This window comes from Marmota monax, unplaced genomic scaffold (genome assembly GCF_021218885.2).
Source record: "Marmota monax isolate L192 unplaced genomic scaffold, Marmota_monax_Labrador192_F-V1.1 WCK01_AAM20220418_F8-fsc00138, whole genome shotgun sequence".
NCBI lineage: Eukaryota > Metazoa > Chordata > Mammalia > Rodentia > Sciuridae > Marmota > Marmota monax.
Genome location: NW_026692763.1, coordinates 3,186,770 through 3,204,187, shown reverse-complemented (window position 1 = coordinate 3,204,187; position 17,418 = coordinate 3,186,770). Strand labels below are relative to the sequence as shown.

General features: G+C 50.2%; 1 protein-coding gene across 1 annotated transcript in view; it reads right to left on the bottom strand.

Annotated features, from left to right (window-relative positions):
* Positions 1-17,418, bottom strand: part of Rph3al (rabphilin 3A like (without C2 domains)) — a 148,150-nt gene that overhangs the window by 48,938 nt on the left and 81,794 nt on the right. Inside the window, 1 exon segment of the mRNA XM_058580074.1 lies at positions 4,455-4,541. Coding sequence (XP_058436057.1) covers positions 4,455-4,541 — 87 coding nt within the window.

The following is a 17,418-nucleotide window of genomic DNA, read 5'->3' as shown; positions in this document are numbered from 1 at the left end:
TCATAATTCATTAATAATATTTTAAAGATATTTTTAAATTGCCAATGGACCTTTACTTTACTTATTTATATATGGTGCTAAGAATCGAACCCAGTGCCTTGCACATGCTAGGCAAGTGCTCTACCACTGAGCTACAACCCCAGCCCAATAATATTTTTTATTTTTAAGAAGAAAAATGACTCTTTTGGCTCTTTTTCAAATTTGCCTGTACTTTTTGCAAAGGTTCTGTTTGTTCAGTGAGGTTTCTATTCCTTCTTTTATATTTTTTAGTTAATTAACTAATTTAAAAAACCCTTCTCTCTAGTCTCTTCACAGGTTTCCCTGCTCCCCTTCCCTGGAGACCACTTCCCCTAGTTGCCACCTCTTCCTGATGATGGTTCTTCACGTGGTTGGTAGGCCAAGTACAGAGATTGAGTGGGAAAGATTCTGAACAATTGTACTATCAACTTGTCCTTTATGTAGAAAGGCAACAATGATCACATGGCGGCAAAGGACCCAGGAAACACACCATCTATGTGCCCTTATTTTTAAAAATTGCATCAAATTACACATCAGCTACCTATGAGTTCAATAAAAACCATAACAAAGCTCCAGGGTCTATAAGAAAAGGGGGCAAGTGAACCCTAGGAATTCATCCAGAGGCTATAATCTAAAATGTAGGCAAAGGGCTGGGGGTGTCGCTCAGTGTAGAATACTTGCCTAAGATGCACCAGGCCCTGGGTGCCATCCCCAGACTGCACAATAAATACATTAAGGAATTCAATTAAATAAAATGCATGCAAAAAGTTATACATACAGATACTAATAAGAGAAAGAAATGGAAACAAATGCCCTAAATAAGAAGAGTCATATGACAGACTGTCATTGAGAATGTTTACCAGGAGTTATTGATCACACTGGGAAATACTTAAGATCCAATGTGGATTTTAAAACACAGGTTCAGGGGCTGGGGATGTGGCTCAAGCGGTAGCACGCTCGCCTGGCATGCGTGCGGCCCGGGTTCGATTCTCAGCACCACATACAAACAAAGATGTTGTGTCCGCTGAAAACTAAAAAAAGTAAATATTAAAAAATAATAATAATAATTAAAAAAAATTAAAAAATAAAACACAGGTTCAACAATATAAACAAGAAAAGCACAGAAAAAAAGGTAAACATGCCAAAACATTGACAGCAGTTTCTTTGGATAGTAAGATGATAGATATTTTTAGTGTGTATTTTGCTTTTCTATACATTATAAAGGTTCCTTGGTGATCCATATTAATTTCAGAAAAGACTAAAATGTATACTTTTAGTAAAATGAAAGCTTCCAACAAGAGTAGCAACTGATAAAAATCTTAGATACCCGAGCAACATTTAATATGAAAAATAAAATAGGATGCTATGCTCTGACATGACAACCTATAGTTTATTCTCAACACAGCAGAAAGAGTGTTCTTTAAGAGTGTGGAGAGAGAGATCACATCCCTCCTCTACCTGAGACTCTCCAAATGCTCCTCATCTCACGGACTACAAAAGCCAAAGTGCTTACAATGGTCTGCAAGGACCACTCTGATCTGATCTCCTCCCACATCTCTGACCAACCTCTCCCAACCTTGATGTCACTCCAGTTATGCTGGACTCCTTGTTGCTGCTCAAAGCCACTAAGCACAAACCTTTGCATTTGCTGTACCCTCTACTTGCAATGTTCCCTCCCCCCATATCCGCAGAATGTGTTTCAGATCTCTGCTCAAATGTCCTTTTATCGGTGAGTTCCTCTGTGACCCCCATGTAAAACAGCACTCATACTACTGCTCTCAACACCCCCTTTCCCCTGAGCACTTTATTGTCCCCCGTGAGGTTACAGCATTTACTTGACTCTGCATGTTTTCTCCCTCTCCCATTAGAAGAGCTACTTTGCCTGGCACATAGAAGATGCTCAATAAATATATATTGACTGCCTGAACGAATAAACACATTGGATTATAAACTCCTCAAGAGCAGAGGGACTGAGGCTCACATTGCTGCATCATTCGGGTGCATAAAACAGGCAGCAACACCAGCCCGACAGTCCCAGGAACATTTGACCTGCATTTGACTCACTCCAGAAAAAAACTACTTCCAATTATAGCAAGAGATGATGGAAGTGAAGCACCAAAAGGAAAGGCAGATTAGAGTGCTGGGCAGAGTGGAACAAGAGTTTCCATCAGAAAACCCAAGTTCTTCCATTAGGATTTGGCTTTCGCCAGGAGACAGAACACCACATTCTTATCAGAGTCTCAGAACCAGCTCTATGTGGTGCTTCAGATCAGACATTTTCAAATGCCCTAGGATGCTATCTCTTTGTTATGATTAGATATTTTTCTAAGGAAAAGAAAAGGCATTAGGAAACCTTTCACCCTGCCCCTCTTCCCACCCCAAAAGCACACAGGAAACTCAGCACCGGGATGTGGTCCCCATGGGACACAGACCATCAGCACGTCCGCTGCCCCATTCCTACCTACTGTGTGTCCACAGAATGGGTGACGCTGAGGACAGCGAACATTCTTGATCTTGCGAAGTTTTATTGGCTTCTAAAAATTCAAGGACAAACTGATAGCCTAATGCATAACCTCATATTCTTTGCGTTAGGAAAGATAAGAAAATTCATCCTAAGCTATTTTGGACTTTTCTGGGCCCTGGAGCGCTCTGGAGATTAGGACGGGCTGGGCCCTCCCTGCATGTGGTAGGTCAGGACTATTAAGGAGTATGGAGGTAACTCGTGATGTGGCCGGACAGGGCAGCAGCCTCAGCTAGCTGATTAAGTTTGCAAAATTCATCTTTCCTTCTCCACTTTCTTTTCCTTGACAACTCCTTGACCTCTGACCTCCCATGGCTCATTTGAGACCATCAATGCATCCTGTAAAAGTGTCTCCCCTCAAGGTCCTGTGTGAAGGAATTTCTTCCCTGGAGGATACTGACTATCAGAAAGTTGAAAGGGGCCCACTGGAGACCCAGAGACCCAGGGACTTTCTGGCTGGGGCAGAAGAGAAGTTTCTAATATTTAAGGAGTGCCAGACATTTTGCACCCTTTAAAGATCTTGCTGAATTCTTGCAGCATCTCAGTGAACTGGGCATTATCATCACCATCTGGGGATGAGGCACAGGGACCACCAGGCAAGGCCAAGTACTAGTTCACTCCCCAAGGCTCTGCCCATCGCCTTCTCTCTTCCCAACATGCAGCAACGACAGATGGAAATATTTTAAAAACAACAAAAAGGAAAATTACATGCATTCAACACCAAGATCTCTCTCTCGATACATCTTGTGAAGCCAAGGCTCAGTTGGCAGAGTGCCAGAGCCAGAAGCGGGTGGAGGCTGCTGGGAGATGGTTCTTCTAGGATACGGGGACTAACGTGTCCCAGGAGAGGTGGGGGACCAGGGCCAAGTCACTAAAAATGGGGCTGGTGAGGAGGCTCTGCACCTGGGAGAGGAGGCTGAGGGTCAGGGAGATCCACAGTGGGCAGCAGAACAGAGGGATCTGGCCATGATGAGAAGCTGCCAAAGATATGATCGTCAGGAGAGAAACGAAACGGCAGAGCAGCAATAGTCAAAGAAGCTATGAACGAGAATTTTCCAGAACTGAGAATATTTTATGGATCCTCAGATGATAAGCACATACCAAGTGCCAAGTCAGATCAATAAGAAGACAAACCCATATCTGGAAAGCCAGGGACATGCTCCCTTGGCCAGGCTCCTTCTATCCCCGTTCTGCCTCCCCATGGCCTTCCCCAGAAGCCACCTGTGTAGTCCTGCTGTTGCTACTCCATCCTGATCTTGGTGCAGTGAGGAAAGCCCCTGGGCTTGGGGCTGGGAGATGCAGTTCTAGGGCCCCCCTATTACCTCCCCGCCAGATACTGCCTCAGCATCCTCAATTTCCTCCCCTGAAATGGGGTCAGAACTGAAATGACACAACCCTAGCCCCAGAAAGGACTTGGGGGGGGGGGGTGGCGCACTGCAACAGGCCCTGGCTACGCTTGGTTCCCAACTCCATGCTCCTCCCCCAACTCAGTGTCCACAAGTCACTTAGCCACTTGTGTCTCTATTTCTCCACCAGGAAAAAAGGATAAGAACAGTGGCCACTGATGGGGTTGAACAAGGAGGAAATGAATGAATAAACCTAAGGAACTTATTAGCACAGGGCCAAGAACTGAGTAAATGTGCAACATGGATAATTACAATTACAGCCCCCCCCCCCCCCCCGCCGGCACAAATGCCACATGCCACTGAAACCGTAGACTCCATAAGCGCAGAACCGGGGCCCGCTGCCATCTCTGTATGGAGGTGGTAGGCCAAGCTTGTTGTCCCTCTGCACCCTTCTCCTCTGGACACCCCTGGATGGTCCCTCCTTGACCTCCAGAGAGGCTCCTGCCGGCGACCCACCATGTAGCCTAACATGTGAGTGTTCCCAGACCCTGCTGCCCCAAGGGCCCTACCTCTCTTTGCTCACTGCAGATCTTACACAGCCACAGGGGCCGCTTCTGGCCAGGGGAGGTCTCGATCCCACATTTGGTGCAGACTTTCTACAAGAGAGAGGACACAGGGGTGTTAATACTTCAGCGTGTTCCCCCTCGGGTGAGGAGGGGCTGAGACAATCAGAAACAAGAGTCACCTCGGCATCTTCCCAGGGATGATGGATTTTGCTTCGGGATACAAGGACAGATCATCCAAGAGGCACGGACACCCTCGCTTGGCTCTGAGGCTCAGTGGAGGTATGCCGTCCGTGCCTTGATTCTACCCCCATAATTATATTCTATTAGGACCTCATTAAAAAAAAAATCTGCTGATATTCACAGCTACATCATTTTCAGCGGCAAAGAACTGGAAATAACCCAAACGCCCAGTACCAGGGGAAGAACCAGGCGAACACAACAGAATGTGGTGCGGCCTTCACACAGCATGTGCTGCTGGCTACCTGGACAGGTGGGCGGGAAGAATGTCATCCAGCACAGAAGATACCTGTTTGTACATAACCATGCAAAAAGCTCACACACCTGCCTGTCAGGTTAGAGGACCCCAATGAAGCTTGAGCGTGTACTTAATGCCAAGCCCTCTCCCCAAAACGATCCCAAGACCCCCCTGTGCAAGCACACAAGGCCCACTTTACAGGTGAGGCATCTGGGCTATGGAGGAATCTGAGAATTTGCCCAACATCCTGCGGCGAATTGGGACTGGGTTGGGGACTGACTCTGGAGCCATGATATCATTTCCTCAGGATGCAGAAATAGCCAGAACTCCGATCCCAGTGTTTTTTCCTTCTCCAGAGTTGTTTAAGCACGTAACGTCTAAATACATATTTTGCTTCCCCTAGAGGCACGGCAACCAGCAATACTGAGAAGGCCAGAATAAACACACAGGGAGGCAGAGGTGGATTTGTTGGGGCTGAGACTGGTTCCCAGCCCACCCCGGGCATGATTCAGCGATGGTGATGGTGACGGTGGCTCCTTCTCAGGGGACTCGGGGCCTCCGGTGCCTGCAGAGGAGGGGGCTTTCTCCAGTCCCTGCCACCCCCCCACCCCCCCACCCCCCCGCACCAGGCGAGGGAAGGCTGGATCTGTTACTTGGCCTTTGCTGCAGGCTGCCAACTGAGCAAGGAGTGCACCTCTCCGCGGAGAGGGAAATGTCACCAACTTGGCTTCCCAAAGCATGTGTCACCAGCCTGATTGGGTGGCTGAGCCTGGGCGCTGCAGGAGAGGAGAGGAGAGAGTCTGCACTCGGAAGACAGGCTGTGACACACTGGTGGGGGCACGGACTGGCTACCATCCCAAGCTCAGGTGTGAGATACGTCACTTCTCTTTTCTTTTCTTTTTCCAAATAAAACAGAATTGGCTCCAAGCGCCCATCCCTCTCAGAGAAGGGATGGGAAGAGGCAGAGAAGCCCTTCTCAGGTCCCAGTCATCACAGGGCCCCTCCCCAGCTCTCAGGAAGGTCCCAGGCCGAGGGTCTGTGGTGGTCCGGCACATCTGGGAGGGTCTCCTGGGCACTGTCTGCTGCTATTTTCTTGCCCTCTGAGCCATCAGGATTCTTGAAAGGGGTGGGGATGGCCACCTCTGTCAGCCCTGAGTGTCGGATCTTTGCCAGGCTGGAGGTGAGTCTCTCCACAGACCAGCAGCCTGTCTCCCTGGACCCCCAGCTGCCATCCCCGACCTTCCCTTGAGGGCTGCCTCTCTTTACCCCTCCTGCCTCTCATCCCCAATCCTGATGCCTCTAGGGCAGGGTCCCCCATCAGTCAAGGTGGGCCTCAGGCTGCAACCTGGACCTCTCTTAGGAGAGGGGACGCAGGGGCTGAAACCTAGTGGCTTTGTTTTCCTTGCTAATTTCCACGATGCCCTATACAGAGGGCATGTGTGCAAAATGGCCCTCAGAGAGGCCAGACTTTCCTGCTGCATTCTTAGGGGTTTTGCTGACGGCTCACCCTAAACTCTGTGTGGCTCCTCCCAAGGCTGCTGAATGAGACCTTGAGAATCAGGTGAGAATAAAACACCAATGGCTGCCAAACGTATGTGTGAAAGGCGCGGGGACCCTGGACATGACGTATGAAGGGAGAGTTACAGTTCCCATTGTACAGATGGAGAAATGGAGGCCGGCAATGTCACCAACTGCTTCAGTTCCCAGCTAGTTAATGGCAAAGCAGGATATTTTCTCAGAGCTCAGGGGAACCATCATGCTCTCCCCTCCCAGAAGTCAGTGCCCACGGCAATCAGGGTTCTGCTCAGGCTTGTACCTAAGGATGTGGCTGATGGCTCTTAAATGACCGGGCAGAGAAGGGACACAGAATGACCCTGGGACAAAGACTTCACTGGGCATGTAGGCGCAGCCAGCAGAAGCTCATACACTCCCCAGTGCTGGTTCTAGGCCAAAGAGCTGGCTCTCTCCTGAGCTAACTATCGCTCAGGAGGAAGAGAGAGGTTTCTAGGAGACAGGAAGTCCAGGCCCAGAAGCTCCTCCACCAACATCCCTCGGCCTTCTGCACAGCGTGGTCACCTCCTTCCCCCAGCCATACAGCCAAGGGGAGGGCACCGTGCAGTCCTGGCCCTGTCTTAAGTGCAGTCTGCTCTGACAAAACTGCCCTAGATGGGATGACTGGGACAACAGAAACTTCTTCCTCACCCAGATCAGGCTGTCCACATGATGGGTGCTGGAGAGGGCCCCCCTCTTGGTTTATAGACAGTGGTCTTTTTACTGTGTCCTCACGTGGTGGAAGGAGAGGAGAGGAGACTCTGGTCTCTTCTTACAAAGGCACCAGGGCAATCAGGGAGTTGGCTCTGCTCAGGTAGAATCCTTGTGACCTCATCTAACCCTAATTACCTCCCAAAGGTCTCACCTCCAAATATCATCCCCTAGGAGGAGAGGGCGTCAACACAGGGGTTTGAGGGGACACAAACATGCAGTCCCTAGCAGCCCCCCACCCCCATCATCACTGGGCCCTTCTTTCTGCTTTTGTATGTTGGAAGCTCTAGAATTGGGTGCATTATCTCTCAATCCTGGAGTTATTAAGAGTCCCCAGTCCTCCTTGGTGCTCTAACCCCCATACCGTGAACTCTGTCAACAGTCATGTTAGCTCAAGCTGAGGCAGTGTAGCATGGTGCCTGTAACACAGGCTTTAGGAGGGGCAGGCCTGGGTAAACTACTCAAGAAAACCTCTCTAAGCCTCAGTTGTTCTGATCTGTAAAGTGGGATAATGTTTATCCTCTAGGATTGCTTTGAGAATTCACTTAGACACGCATGAAAAGCAACCAGCAATAAACATCAGTCCCTGTTGTGATTAGTGACACCCCCCATCACACCCTGTTCTATAACCTTGCATGATTCTCCTCTAGCCTTCTGCTATCTATTGCAGTAGCCACCAGCCACAGGTGGATGTTTAAAGTGTAATTAGGGGCTGAGGGTGTGGCTGAGTGGTAGAACACTTGCCTACCCTGTGGGAGACATTGGGATTGAACTCTGGAATTAAAAAAAAAAATACACTTCAACGAAACAAAATGGTTCCTCAGTGGCACTACGATCTTTTCAGGTACTCAACTGCCACACCTAGCTGGTGGCCACATATAGGACCGCACAGAAACAGGACACTTATATCTGGCTGGAAGTTCTGCTGGGTGGTGCAGGGCTGCAGGACCCTCAGACTTAGCATGCAGGACTCCACAAAGCAGCAGTTCCATTCCACCCATCTGCCTCTTCCCTGAAAGCCGATTCCTTAGTCCATGTGACTATCACCTGTGGGTCACCCTGAGGAGCACAGCCTTGTGTTAGGGACACTGAGGAACAGGGCGGGGCCAGGCCTCACTGTGGCCCTAGTTATGCACAATGGCTTGGAATTCACCCTGCCCAGGCTGACAGGGTGCTTGGCTGCATCACGGGTGTGACGAGCAAGCAGGGTTCTGAAGGATCAGGGTGCACATGATCTTGGTAAATACTCTCTGATTGATCACATAGCTATGCTGTTGGGGGCAGGGAAGGATGAGGAAGGAGGGACTGAAAACTGTCCTGTCCTCCCCCCTAGACCCAGGAACACAGACACCCAGCCTGGGGACAGGGACAGCATGCACCAGTCACCCTCCAGAAGAGAAGGGCTCAAAGGCTGTCAGTCAGCTCCAGTCTGGGGTCGGAAGTGGGGAAGGGGGACAGTGGCTTGTCCCTGCTGGTCGGGGGAACCCCTACTTCCCCAACAGAGGATGGGTGCAGTGCTGCTTGCTCCCCAGGTTCCAATAAGGACTGTGGTTTTCGGGTGGGAAGAAAGCCCCTCCAATTCCACCTTTGGCAGGCAGGGTGGTGGGAGGGGTTTCTAGAATGTTCCTTCTATCCCTTGCTTTTGGGAGCCCCATGGGGGGTGGGTAAGGCGGCATGACAAGGCACACCCACCCCCGTGTGTGCACAGCCCTGTGTTCTAACTACCAGCCGTCCCTGGGGGACCCCACAGCCAGTTCCTGCCATCTCTTGGTCATCTTCAAGCACCTATAGTGTCTATGGCAGGTACAGGAACAAGATGCTCCTGAGAGGCTTGGACCACAGAGAGATAACAGGCTCCTGTTCAAATCACTCATAATTGCTGCTTTATTAAATCTCAGATCAATAAGAGGATAATGAGCCTTTCCCCCTGATGGGCTCTGTTTCCAGGTTCCAATACCAAAAAAGAAGCAGCTGGTATTTTAAAAAGTGTATGCACGAGAGGGCAGGCCAGCCTCTCCCTGTGAAGGACAGCCTCAGGTCCCAGGGAAAGCCACCTGCCTCCTGCCTGGGATGCGTTTCCCTGGAGTGGCATTGCCCCTGGGCACGTAAGCACTGGCTTCTGGGGCTCGGCCACCTCCTGCATCCTGCCTCCTGGACCTGCGTCTGGGCATTGAACAACCACACTGTGCTGCTGGGCCTGACTCCAAGCAGGAAGGACAAAAATCAAGGCCTGCAGACGGTGCGTCCTCTCTGGTCACCTTGTCTCGAGCCTTCCATTCACCCCTCTGCCTGTGTATGTCCCAGCCTCGAGGACACAGGGAAGGGGGTGCCTTGGGGTTGAGCCCATGGGAAACAGGACAGAGCAGGGGTGCACTTTGGAGGCAATCCTGACCTGGGCGCTTACCTCGGCCTCATTTCCTCGTCTGTAAATCAGTGGTGACAAGCAGGCCCCCAGCTAGGAGGGCCAGGGAGACAGTTGGTGAATGTGCTTAGCTCACTGCGTCGTGCAGAGGAGGCAAGGCCCACAGAGCTCTGCCAGGGCATCCCTTCCAGTGACGGACACAGCAGTCATTGGACATAAATATAGCCCCAAACCCAGCCACCGTCCCCGGTGCTCACTCTCCTTCACCCCACCAAAGGGCCCATCTCCAAGAACTCCAGGTGTCTCTCCAACCTCCGGCACCCCTCCCCAATCCACACTGCCACCACCTGTGCCTGGCCTGTGCCACAAACCCCTTGGCAGGCGTCCCCACCCTCACCTTGGCCTGCTTCCAACTGGCTCTTGACACACAGTCTGACTGATCTTTTCAAGATGCAAATCAAATCATGTCATTTCTCCCATCCCTGCCAGCTCAGCAGCCTTCAGAGGCTTCCTGATATGTCTGTTGAAGACCTGTCTCACTCTGCACAGTGCTGATGCCAGTTTGGGCTGGACCCTTTTGGCTTGCCGGCCTCCACTCACACCTGTCTCCTCCTCCACCCCTACTCTCTAGCCTCTGTGCTCCTGACAGGTTGGCCTTCCTTTAGTCCCTGGTCCTTGCTCTACCTCTGCCACAGGACCTTCACATGTGCCACAACCTCTGTCTGGAATGCATCTGACCACACTGTCTCCTCAGTAGCCTATGCATCCTTCAGACTCAGCAGAAACACCAGCAATTTTTTTTTTTAATACAGGTACTTTACCCCTAAGCTACCTCCCCAGTCTTTTTTATTTACGTATTTTTATTTTGAGACAGGATCTCACTGAGTTGCTGAGGTTGACTTAGAACTTGCAGTCCTTCTGCCTCAGTTTCCCAAGCGGCTGGGATTATAGATCTGTGCCACCATACACCTGGCTTCTACACCTGTCTGCTTCCCGGGAGCAGAGGCTGTGTCTATTTCTCTTCACTGTCCTGTTCCTAATGCCTAGCACCATGGCTATTTGCAGAACAAAGGTAGAGAGAGGCCGGAACTACTTATAGGATTACAACTGAGAAGGTGAGATGTGGTCCCTCCTGGAATAGGCCAATCTGCTGGGGAGACAAGACACCTGGAAACACAAAATGCTCCTTCAGCATCCCCTGGCAGGGTGACTCATATCCACACCAAGTGGGGCTGACCAGCAATGGTGGTCTGGAGGAGGTGGGTCTGCTGGCCTCACGGGCCCCATTCTCAGGAGACAAGAGTGTGAGTCCAGCTGGTCAGGCACAGAGGAAATGACTAAGGGTCATTGGCTAAAGGTGGGGAGCAGGGATATTTACCCCATCACTCCAGGGGTGCATCCTATAGGCCGCCTATGTGTGCAGGCCTGTTCCAAGACCTGATTGGTGCCCTCCTCAGTGTCCTCCTGGAACCCCCATCACATGCTGTCCCCATCCCAGACCATAGCTGAGAGTCAGTCAGAAAGCACCAGACACTCTGTATCAAGGTCAGCTTGCAAGGCCTCCCCAGGCACCCTGGCCACTCCACACAGGTCCCACCAAGCTCCATGGACAGCTTTCCAAATTGTGGCCATCACCAAGGACACAGAGGGGCTTAGCACCGATGGAGGGGAGGGAAGGAAACTGTCCTGAGAGCAGGCATCCCCATCTCGTGGAACAGCCATGTGGGGTCATTTATTAATTGGGCAAGTGGCCATATACACCTTCATGGGCCCTGAGGGCTTGGCAATATTATCACTTACCACACAGAAAATGACGTTCATGAGGCTGTCAATCAAAAAGGATGAAACTGCCTTCAAATATTCTATACAAAGAGGCCTAGAAAATGTACACTGCCCTGCACAAATGAATATCGAAGATAGATAGTTAATTTTTACGGGGTCTTGCTATGGTTGCTCAGAATGGCCTCAAACTCCTAGTCTCAAGTGATTGTCTTGCCTCAGGCTCCCCAGTAGCTGGGACTACAGGCAGTGCCACCGCCTAAGATGGTTAATTAAAAAATATTGGGTGCTTCAATTCAACATTTATTCAATTCTGCATGTAATGCACTGTTCTAGGAATGTTGAGGATGAACAAGGTACAACCCTTTGTCCTTAATGAGTGTCATATTAGAAAGAGGGGTTCATAAATTTGGAAAATAACTTTCCTGGCTGGTTGTGATGGCACACACCTGTAATCCCAGTGACTTGGGAGGCTGAGGCAGGAAGATCATAAGTTTGAGGCCAGCCTGAGCTACTTGGTGAGACCCTGTCTCAAAATAAAAATAAAACAAAGGGCTGGGGATGTAGTTCAATGGTAAAATGCTCCTGGGCTCAAACCCTGGTACCAAATTAAATAATAATAATAATAATAAAATAAAAGACTTTCCCAAGAGTTACAGTGAATTGAAGTTGGTAGGTTAGAGAGTTTCTCATCAGGAACTATGCTGTAAACGATGACGGCAGAGGACCTGTCCACACACGCCAATAAAGCGGGGGAAAGTGGGTACAACCCAATGCCTTCTACACACGCACAAGGAAAGCAGCGTGAGGAACAAGGCTCCAGTTTGTGTTCCGCACCACATGCTGTGTTCCTGATGCTAGAATCAAATCGGCAAAATGAAAAATCTTCTTGTGTTTTGTGGAAAGCTATGCCAGCAATAAAAATGATGATGATGCAAACAGAAAAGTGACAAAAATAATGACAAAGCTGTATATATAATGAAATGGAGTGATATGCGCAATCAAGTTAAAAAAAAAAAAAGCTTGTTATAAACAGTCTGCATAGTATGATGCTCCACTGTAGAAATACACGCACATACCTGGTCACTGAAAAGTCTATCTGTACACAGACGACTACCTGGAAGGATACTGGCCAAAATGTGAATCAGATTGTGCAAAGTCAAAATCCATTTTTTTCCTTTTTTTTTTTTTTTTTTTTTACTGGGGATTGAACCCAGGGTCCTTAACCACTGAGCCACATCCCCAGCCCTTTTTTTGTATTTTATTTAGAGACAGGGTCTCACTGAGTTGCTGAGGCTGGCTTTGAACTCTTGATCCTCCTGCCTCAGCCTCCCCAGTGGCTGGGATTATAGGCATGCTGGCCAGCTCAGAATCTATTTTAAATAGACATACTGCATTCCTATTTAAAGAAATCACTTGCCCCAATCCTTCCTCACTCCTCCCTTCTTTTTCCTCCCCCCTAGTGCTGGGGATTGAATCCAGAGCTTCAAAAACCTTAGGCAGGTGTTCTCATACTCCCCACCCCCAACTTCATTTATTGATCAGATCTGGACTTTCGCAGGCCAGGACAGACTTAAGCTGGCAGCATATGTAGGAGACAGGACTCAGCTGTTGACTGTGACTCAAAGGAAGACAGTTAGCCTCATGCACAACCCACCCTACCAGTCAGTGTCACTGGGTCACTGATCCCCCCATAAGTTCAGCCATGCTCAAGCCATGAAACATGATCAGCCAGGCTTGCAGATGCACGCTGGCCCTGCTTGGTGGACAGATTAGAAATAGCCTTTTTGCCATAGACTCAGTATGGGGGGCCTGGGTCCCGCTGCCAAACAACTTTAAGTACATACAGTTCAGATACTGATGTACAATTTATAAACATTTATACCCTTTAGTAGGTGCTTATGCTATGCCAGGCACCAAGCTGGCTGTTTTATATAGAATCTCATTTAATTTTCACAACAACCTTATAAAGTGGGTATTATAGTGTCTGTTTTATAAACAAGGGATCTGAGACTTGAAGTTAAATAACTTGACCGTGGGGAGCTGGGATGTGAACGCTGTTCCCTCTGTGCCTCAGATGTAGGTTTCAACTGCCCCAACCAGGTCTGGCTGCCTGGGCAGGATGCTTTTCCAAGCCCTCACCCTGCAGCCTGGCCTCAATTTCACCCTCCTCATGCTGAGGGCTGGCTCCTGGTCGCCACACCTCCCTCCAGAAGTACAAGTGACATTGAACCTCAGGTGGGAGCAGGCACAGCCTGGCCCTGGCCCCTCTTCCCATTCATTAGGACACCGTCCAGGCAGCCAGCAGGGCTGAATGCATGCAGAGTCCACCCAGAAACTGACCACCCAGAAATACTGTCACAGACAGGGCCCAGAGAGACACATCCTTAAGAATGTCAGCCACCTGCTGTCTGGTCTGAGATAGAAACAGAAAGTGACTGGAGAGAGATTTTGGAAGGAAGGTTATTCTCTCTCCATACTTCTCACCTGGGTGTCCTGCCAGGGACCCTCCAGCCCTTTCCACCCCTGCTGCTAGTGGCCAGGTAAATTAGCCAGGGAGGGTCAGGCCTCCGCAGCCAGGCTTCCTGAGGGCTGTGCCATTACCACTGACCACCCTCGGTCAGAGTAGCTGCTGACATGCGGGCACCGCCTGCCAGCCCCAGGCCACCTCTCCCTAGTTGAACGAAAGCACCTTCATTTTCTGCAGATTTCAAGACACGCCTCCCTCCCCTGCCACTCAGTCACCGCCACCTCTGAGTAGAGGGGGAGGGTTAAAGAAGTCAGCGGCCTCTGCTCTTGATGATTAACATTCACAGAGCACATAATAAGATATCATGACTCCATGTGTCTCTGGATCATTTCTGTGACTGTGTCTCACGGTGTGTGGGTCTGAGAGGGAAATCAGGGGACTGAGACAAGATGAACCACAGGGCTGGCGGGGCGGGGGGGGGCAGGGTGGGCAGGGAGGACAGTGGCCCAGTACGCTGCCTCTGTTAACCCTTCCTGATCCTGGCTCGTCTCCACATCCCCTGGCAGACAGGGAGACTATGTTTGGGATTTCTGCTTTGTTTCCGGTGGGCCATCTGGATCCAGCTGACGGGGTGTGCAGGATGGATAACGTGAACCACAGCGGAGGCAGCGATGGTTTCAACAAGAGCCTGGGCAAAAGGGGAGGGGGCTGTCCCATCAGAAGCTGAGAGGAGAGTTTTAAGACGATAGTGAATCTAATAACATACAATTGAAGGGGGACACACAAAATGTGGTACATGGTCCTAAGGAATTCATCCATTCAACAGGCATTTGTGGGGGACACAGTGGATGCCAGATGTGTGTCCAGCATGAGGTGTTAAGAAGTACCCATGGGAGTACTGAGCACTGAAGGAAAGACATACAAACACTGGTCTGAATGGACAGAGCAGAGGGGCTGACCAAGGCTGGAGGGGGCAATTACAGCAACACTTGCACAGAAAGAATCATGCACATGGAAGGGACAAGGGAGATGTCCCTAGAGGGCCAGAGGAGACAGCCCACAACAGCTTCCTTGTGCTGGCCATCTCTGGTAAGGGCCCGATGTTGGCCCCAGAGGCTGATGAGTCTGTCACAGGCTCATTTCCACTGAGGTCCCACTGTGGCCACCAGTCTGTGACTCCAACCAGGTTCCTTCTCCTCTCAGGGCTGCCAGATCCTCTGAGTTCAGAGGACGGGACACATGCAGCCGGAAAAGCGGAGTCAATATCACGTTCACTTTTTTCAAACACAATATTATTTTGAAATTTCAGTTTGCATTTAAAAAAGAAGGTGGAAAGTCTTTGTATCTCTCTAAGGGTGCCTGCTTGGGTTTTCAAAATTTAGAGGTAAATGCAACTGTAAAGTCCCCTCAGCAGAAGAACTAAAAGACCCCCAACAATTCTTGGTCAGGATACCACAGGGTGGACTCCAGAACTCTATCAAAGGATCTTATGGGACTCTGTGTGGGGACAAGTGATGACACTGATTCTCCCCAGGGGTGACAGAGGACTGGAAATCAATGTGCATAAACACTAAGCACTCTGCTGAGGTCAGTTCCATCTGCGTTCTCAAACATAACCCTCCTGCCCCGTCACTAAGGCAACCTACAACAAATCCTTCGGGGGGGCTACAGTCCTGGGGCCCTCCTTGCTACTTTTAGCCCTAAAAGAAGTTGTCCCTTGCTTCTGCACCCTCTTCACTGAGCCTGGCCTCCTGGAAATGACGCCCAAGCCAGAGCTGGGTCTAGCATGCCCTCCAGGCTGCGGGCCCGTGTGTCTCCACCCAGATCACTGGGGGACTCACACTGAACTCTGTCCATCATCTCCCAGGACCACCACCATCCCACAGTGGTTGGCAGCTCTCCCACCAAAGTCTCCCTTCGCCTTTCCAAGTCAAATTGCTTCAAGGCTGGGAAGCAGTTAGGGCAGGGGAAGGCCCAGGTGGCGGGGGAAACTGGCTTCACATCAGTCTTGCTCCCCGCCATGTAACTTAGACTCATAACTCCTAAGAACGATAATAGCCACCATTTATTGAGCACTTATTCCGTGCCTGGCGCTCAACACACATTATCATTACCACATTTAATCTTGTTGACTTTCACAACGGCCCAGGTGGGGGGAGGCTTGATGATCGGAATGTCACGGATGAGGAATCAAAGACCCAGAGAGACTGGGGTGCTCAGCCAAGTTCATGTGAAGAGGAGGTGGCAGAGCCAGGATGGAGGTCCAGGAACATAATAATAAAAGCAAGAGTTCGGGCTGGGTGGGTAGCTCAGTGCTAGAGTGCCTGCTTGGCATGTGCAAGGCCCTGGGTTTAATCCCTAGCACCGCAAAAAAAAAAAGTTAAAAAATAAAACAGGCAAGAGCTTATATAAGGGATGCTTTGTGTTAGACTCAGTGTGAGCATTTTCCAGGGATCATGCTTTTGACGAGAATGGACACGAAGCAGAGACAGCTTAGGGCATCTGTCAGGGGCTGCACAGGTTATGCTGGAATTCACCCCCAATTGCGCCTCTCACCTCTGCTGCAGACCTGCACACTTGTTGAGGAGATGCTAATAGGCCTCATGGGTTCTGAGGGAGCCAGGGAGAAAGTAGGTGGAGAGAGCTATCCCCTGGAGACAAATGGTGAAAACTTTCCAGACAGACACCGGCCATGCCAGCAGCACAAAGCCCCAGAGCAGGCCCTGCCTCCCCCAGCCCAGCCCTGGTTGCATAACAAACCTCTGCTTTCTAGCAGCCCTGGGCTGGGCCTCCCACATACGCTGTCTCACCAGAAGCACCTGCGCCCTGGATCAGCCCAGGCTCTGTGAAGGGAGTCTGGTTCTCAGAAAGCAAGAAAACGAGAGGCCAGGTCTTTTGTTTTCCATTCTGTATTCTGAAAATGTCCCGTCTCTTCGGCTGCCTGAGCCCAGGGCTTCAAGTGAGCCTGATATTCCTGAGGGCTGCCGTGAAGCCTCGCCTCGGATGGCCTCGGATGGGGGACTCCCCGTGGTCAGTCTTGACCATGCAAGGAGGGGGGGGGGGGCAGGCAGAGAAAGTCCTCGCTCCAAAGTTCTATAGTTCCAGAACATCTGAGCAGTCCGCGGGCCTGTGATACTGGGAAATATATGTATAGTTGGGCATGGTGATATGTGCCTGGAAACCCAGTGACTTGGGGATCTGAGGCAGGAGGATGGCAAGTTTGAGGCCAGCCTGAATCAAAATAAAAATTTAAAAGGGCTGGGGACGTAGCTCAGTGGCAGAGCACCCCGGGGTTCAATCCCCAGTGCCACACTAGAATAAATAAACAAACAAAAGAAGCAACCCCCAACGTATACATATGTATTTGGTCTTCATTCCTATTTCTTGACCTATAGGTCAAAAAACTCTGGGACTCTCCAGAGTGGTAACAGTGACTTTTATGCTAATGAAGTGGCGGGTGACCCCCCAGAGAGCTTCAGGATAGGGGTTGCACACCAGAAATTTCAAGGCATGATTAGAGGCTTGGGACTTTCATCCCCACCCCCAACCTCAGGGAAGGGGACAAAGGATGAAACTGATCACTAATGGCCCAGTCATGCCTGTGTAACGAAACCTCCGT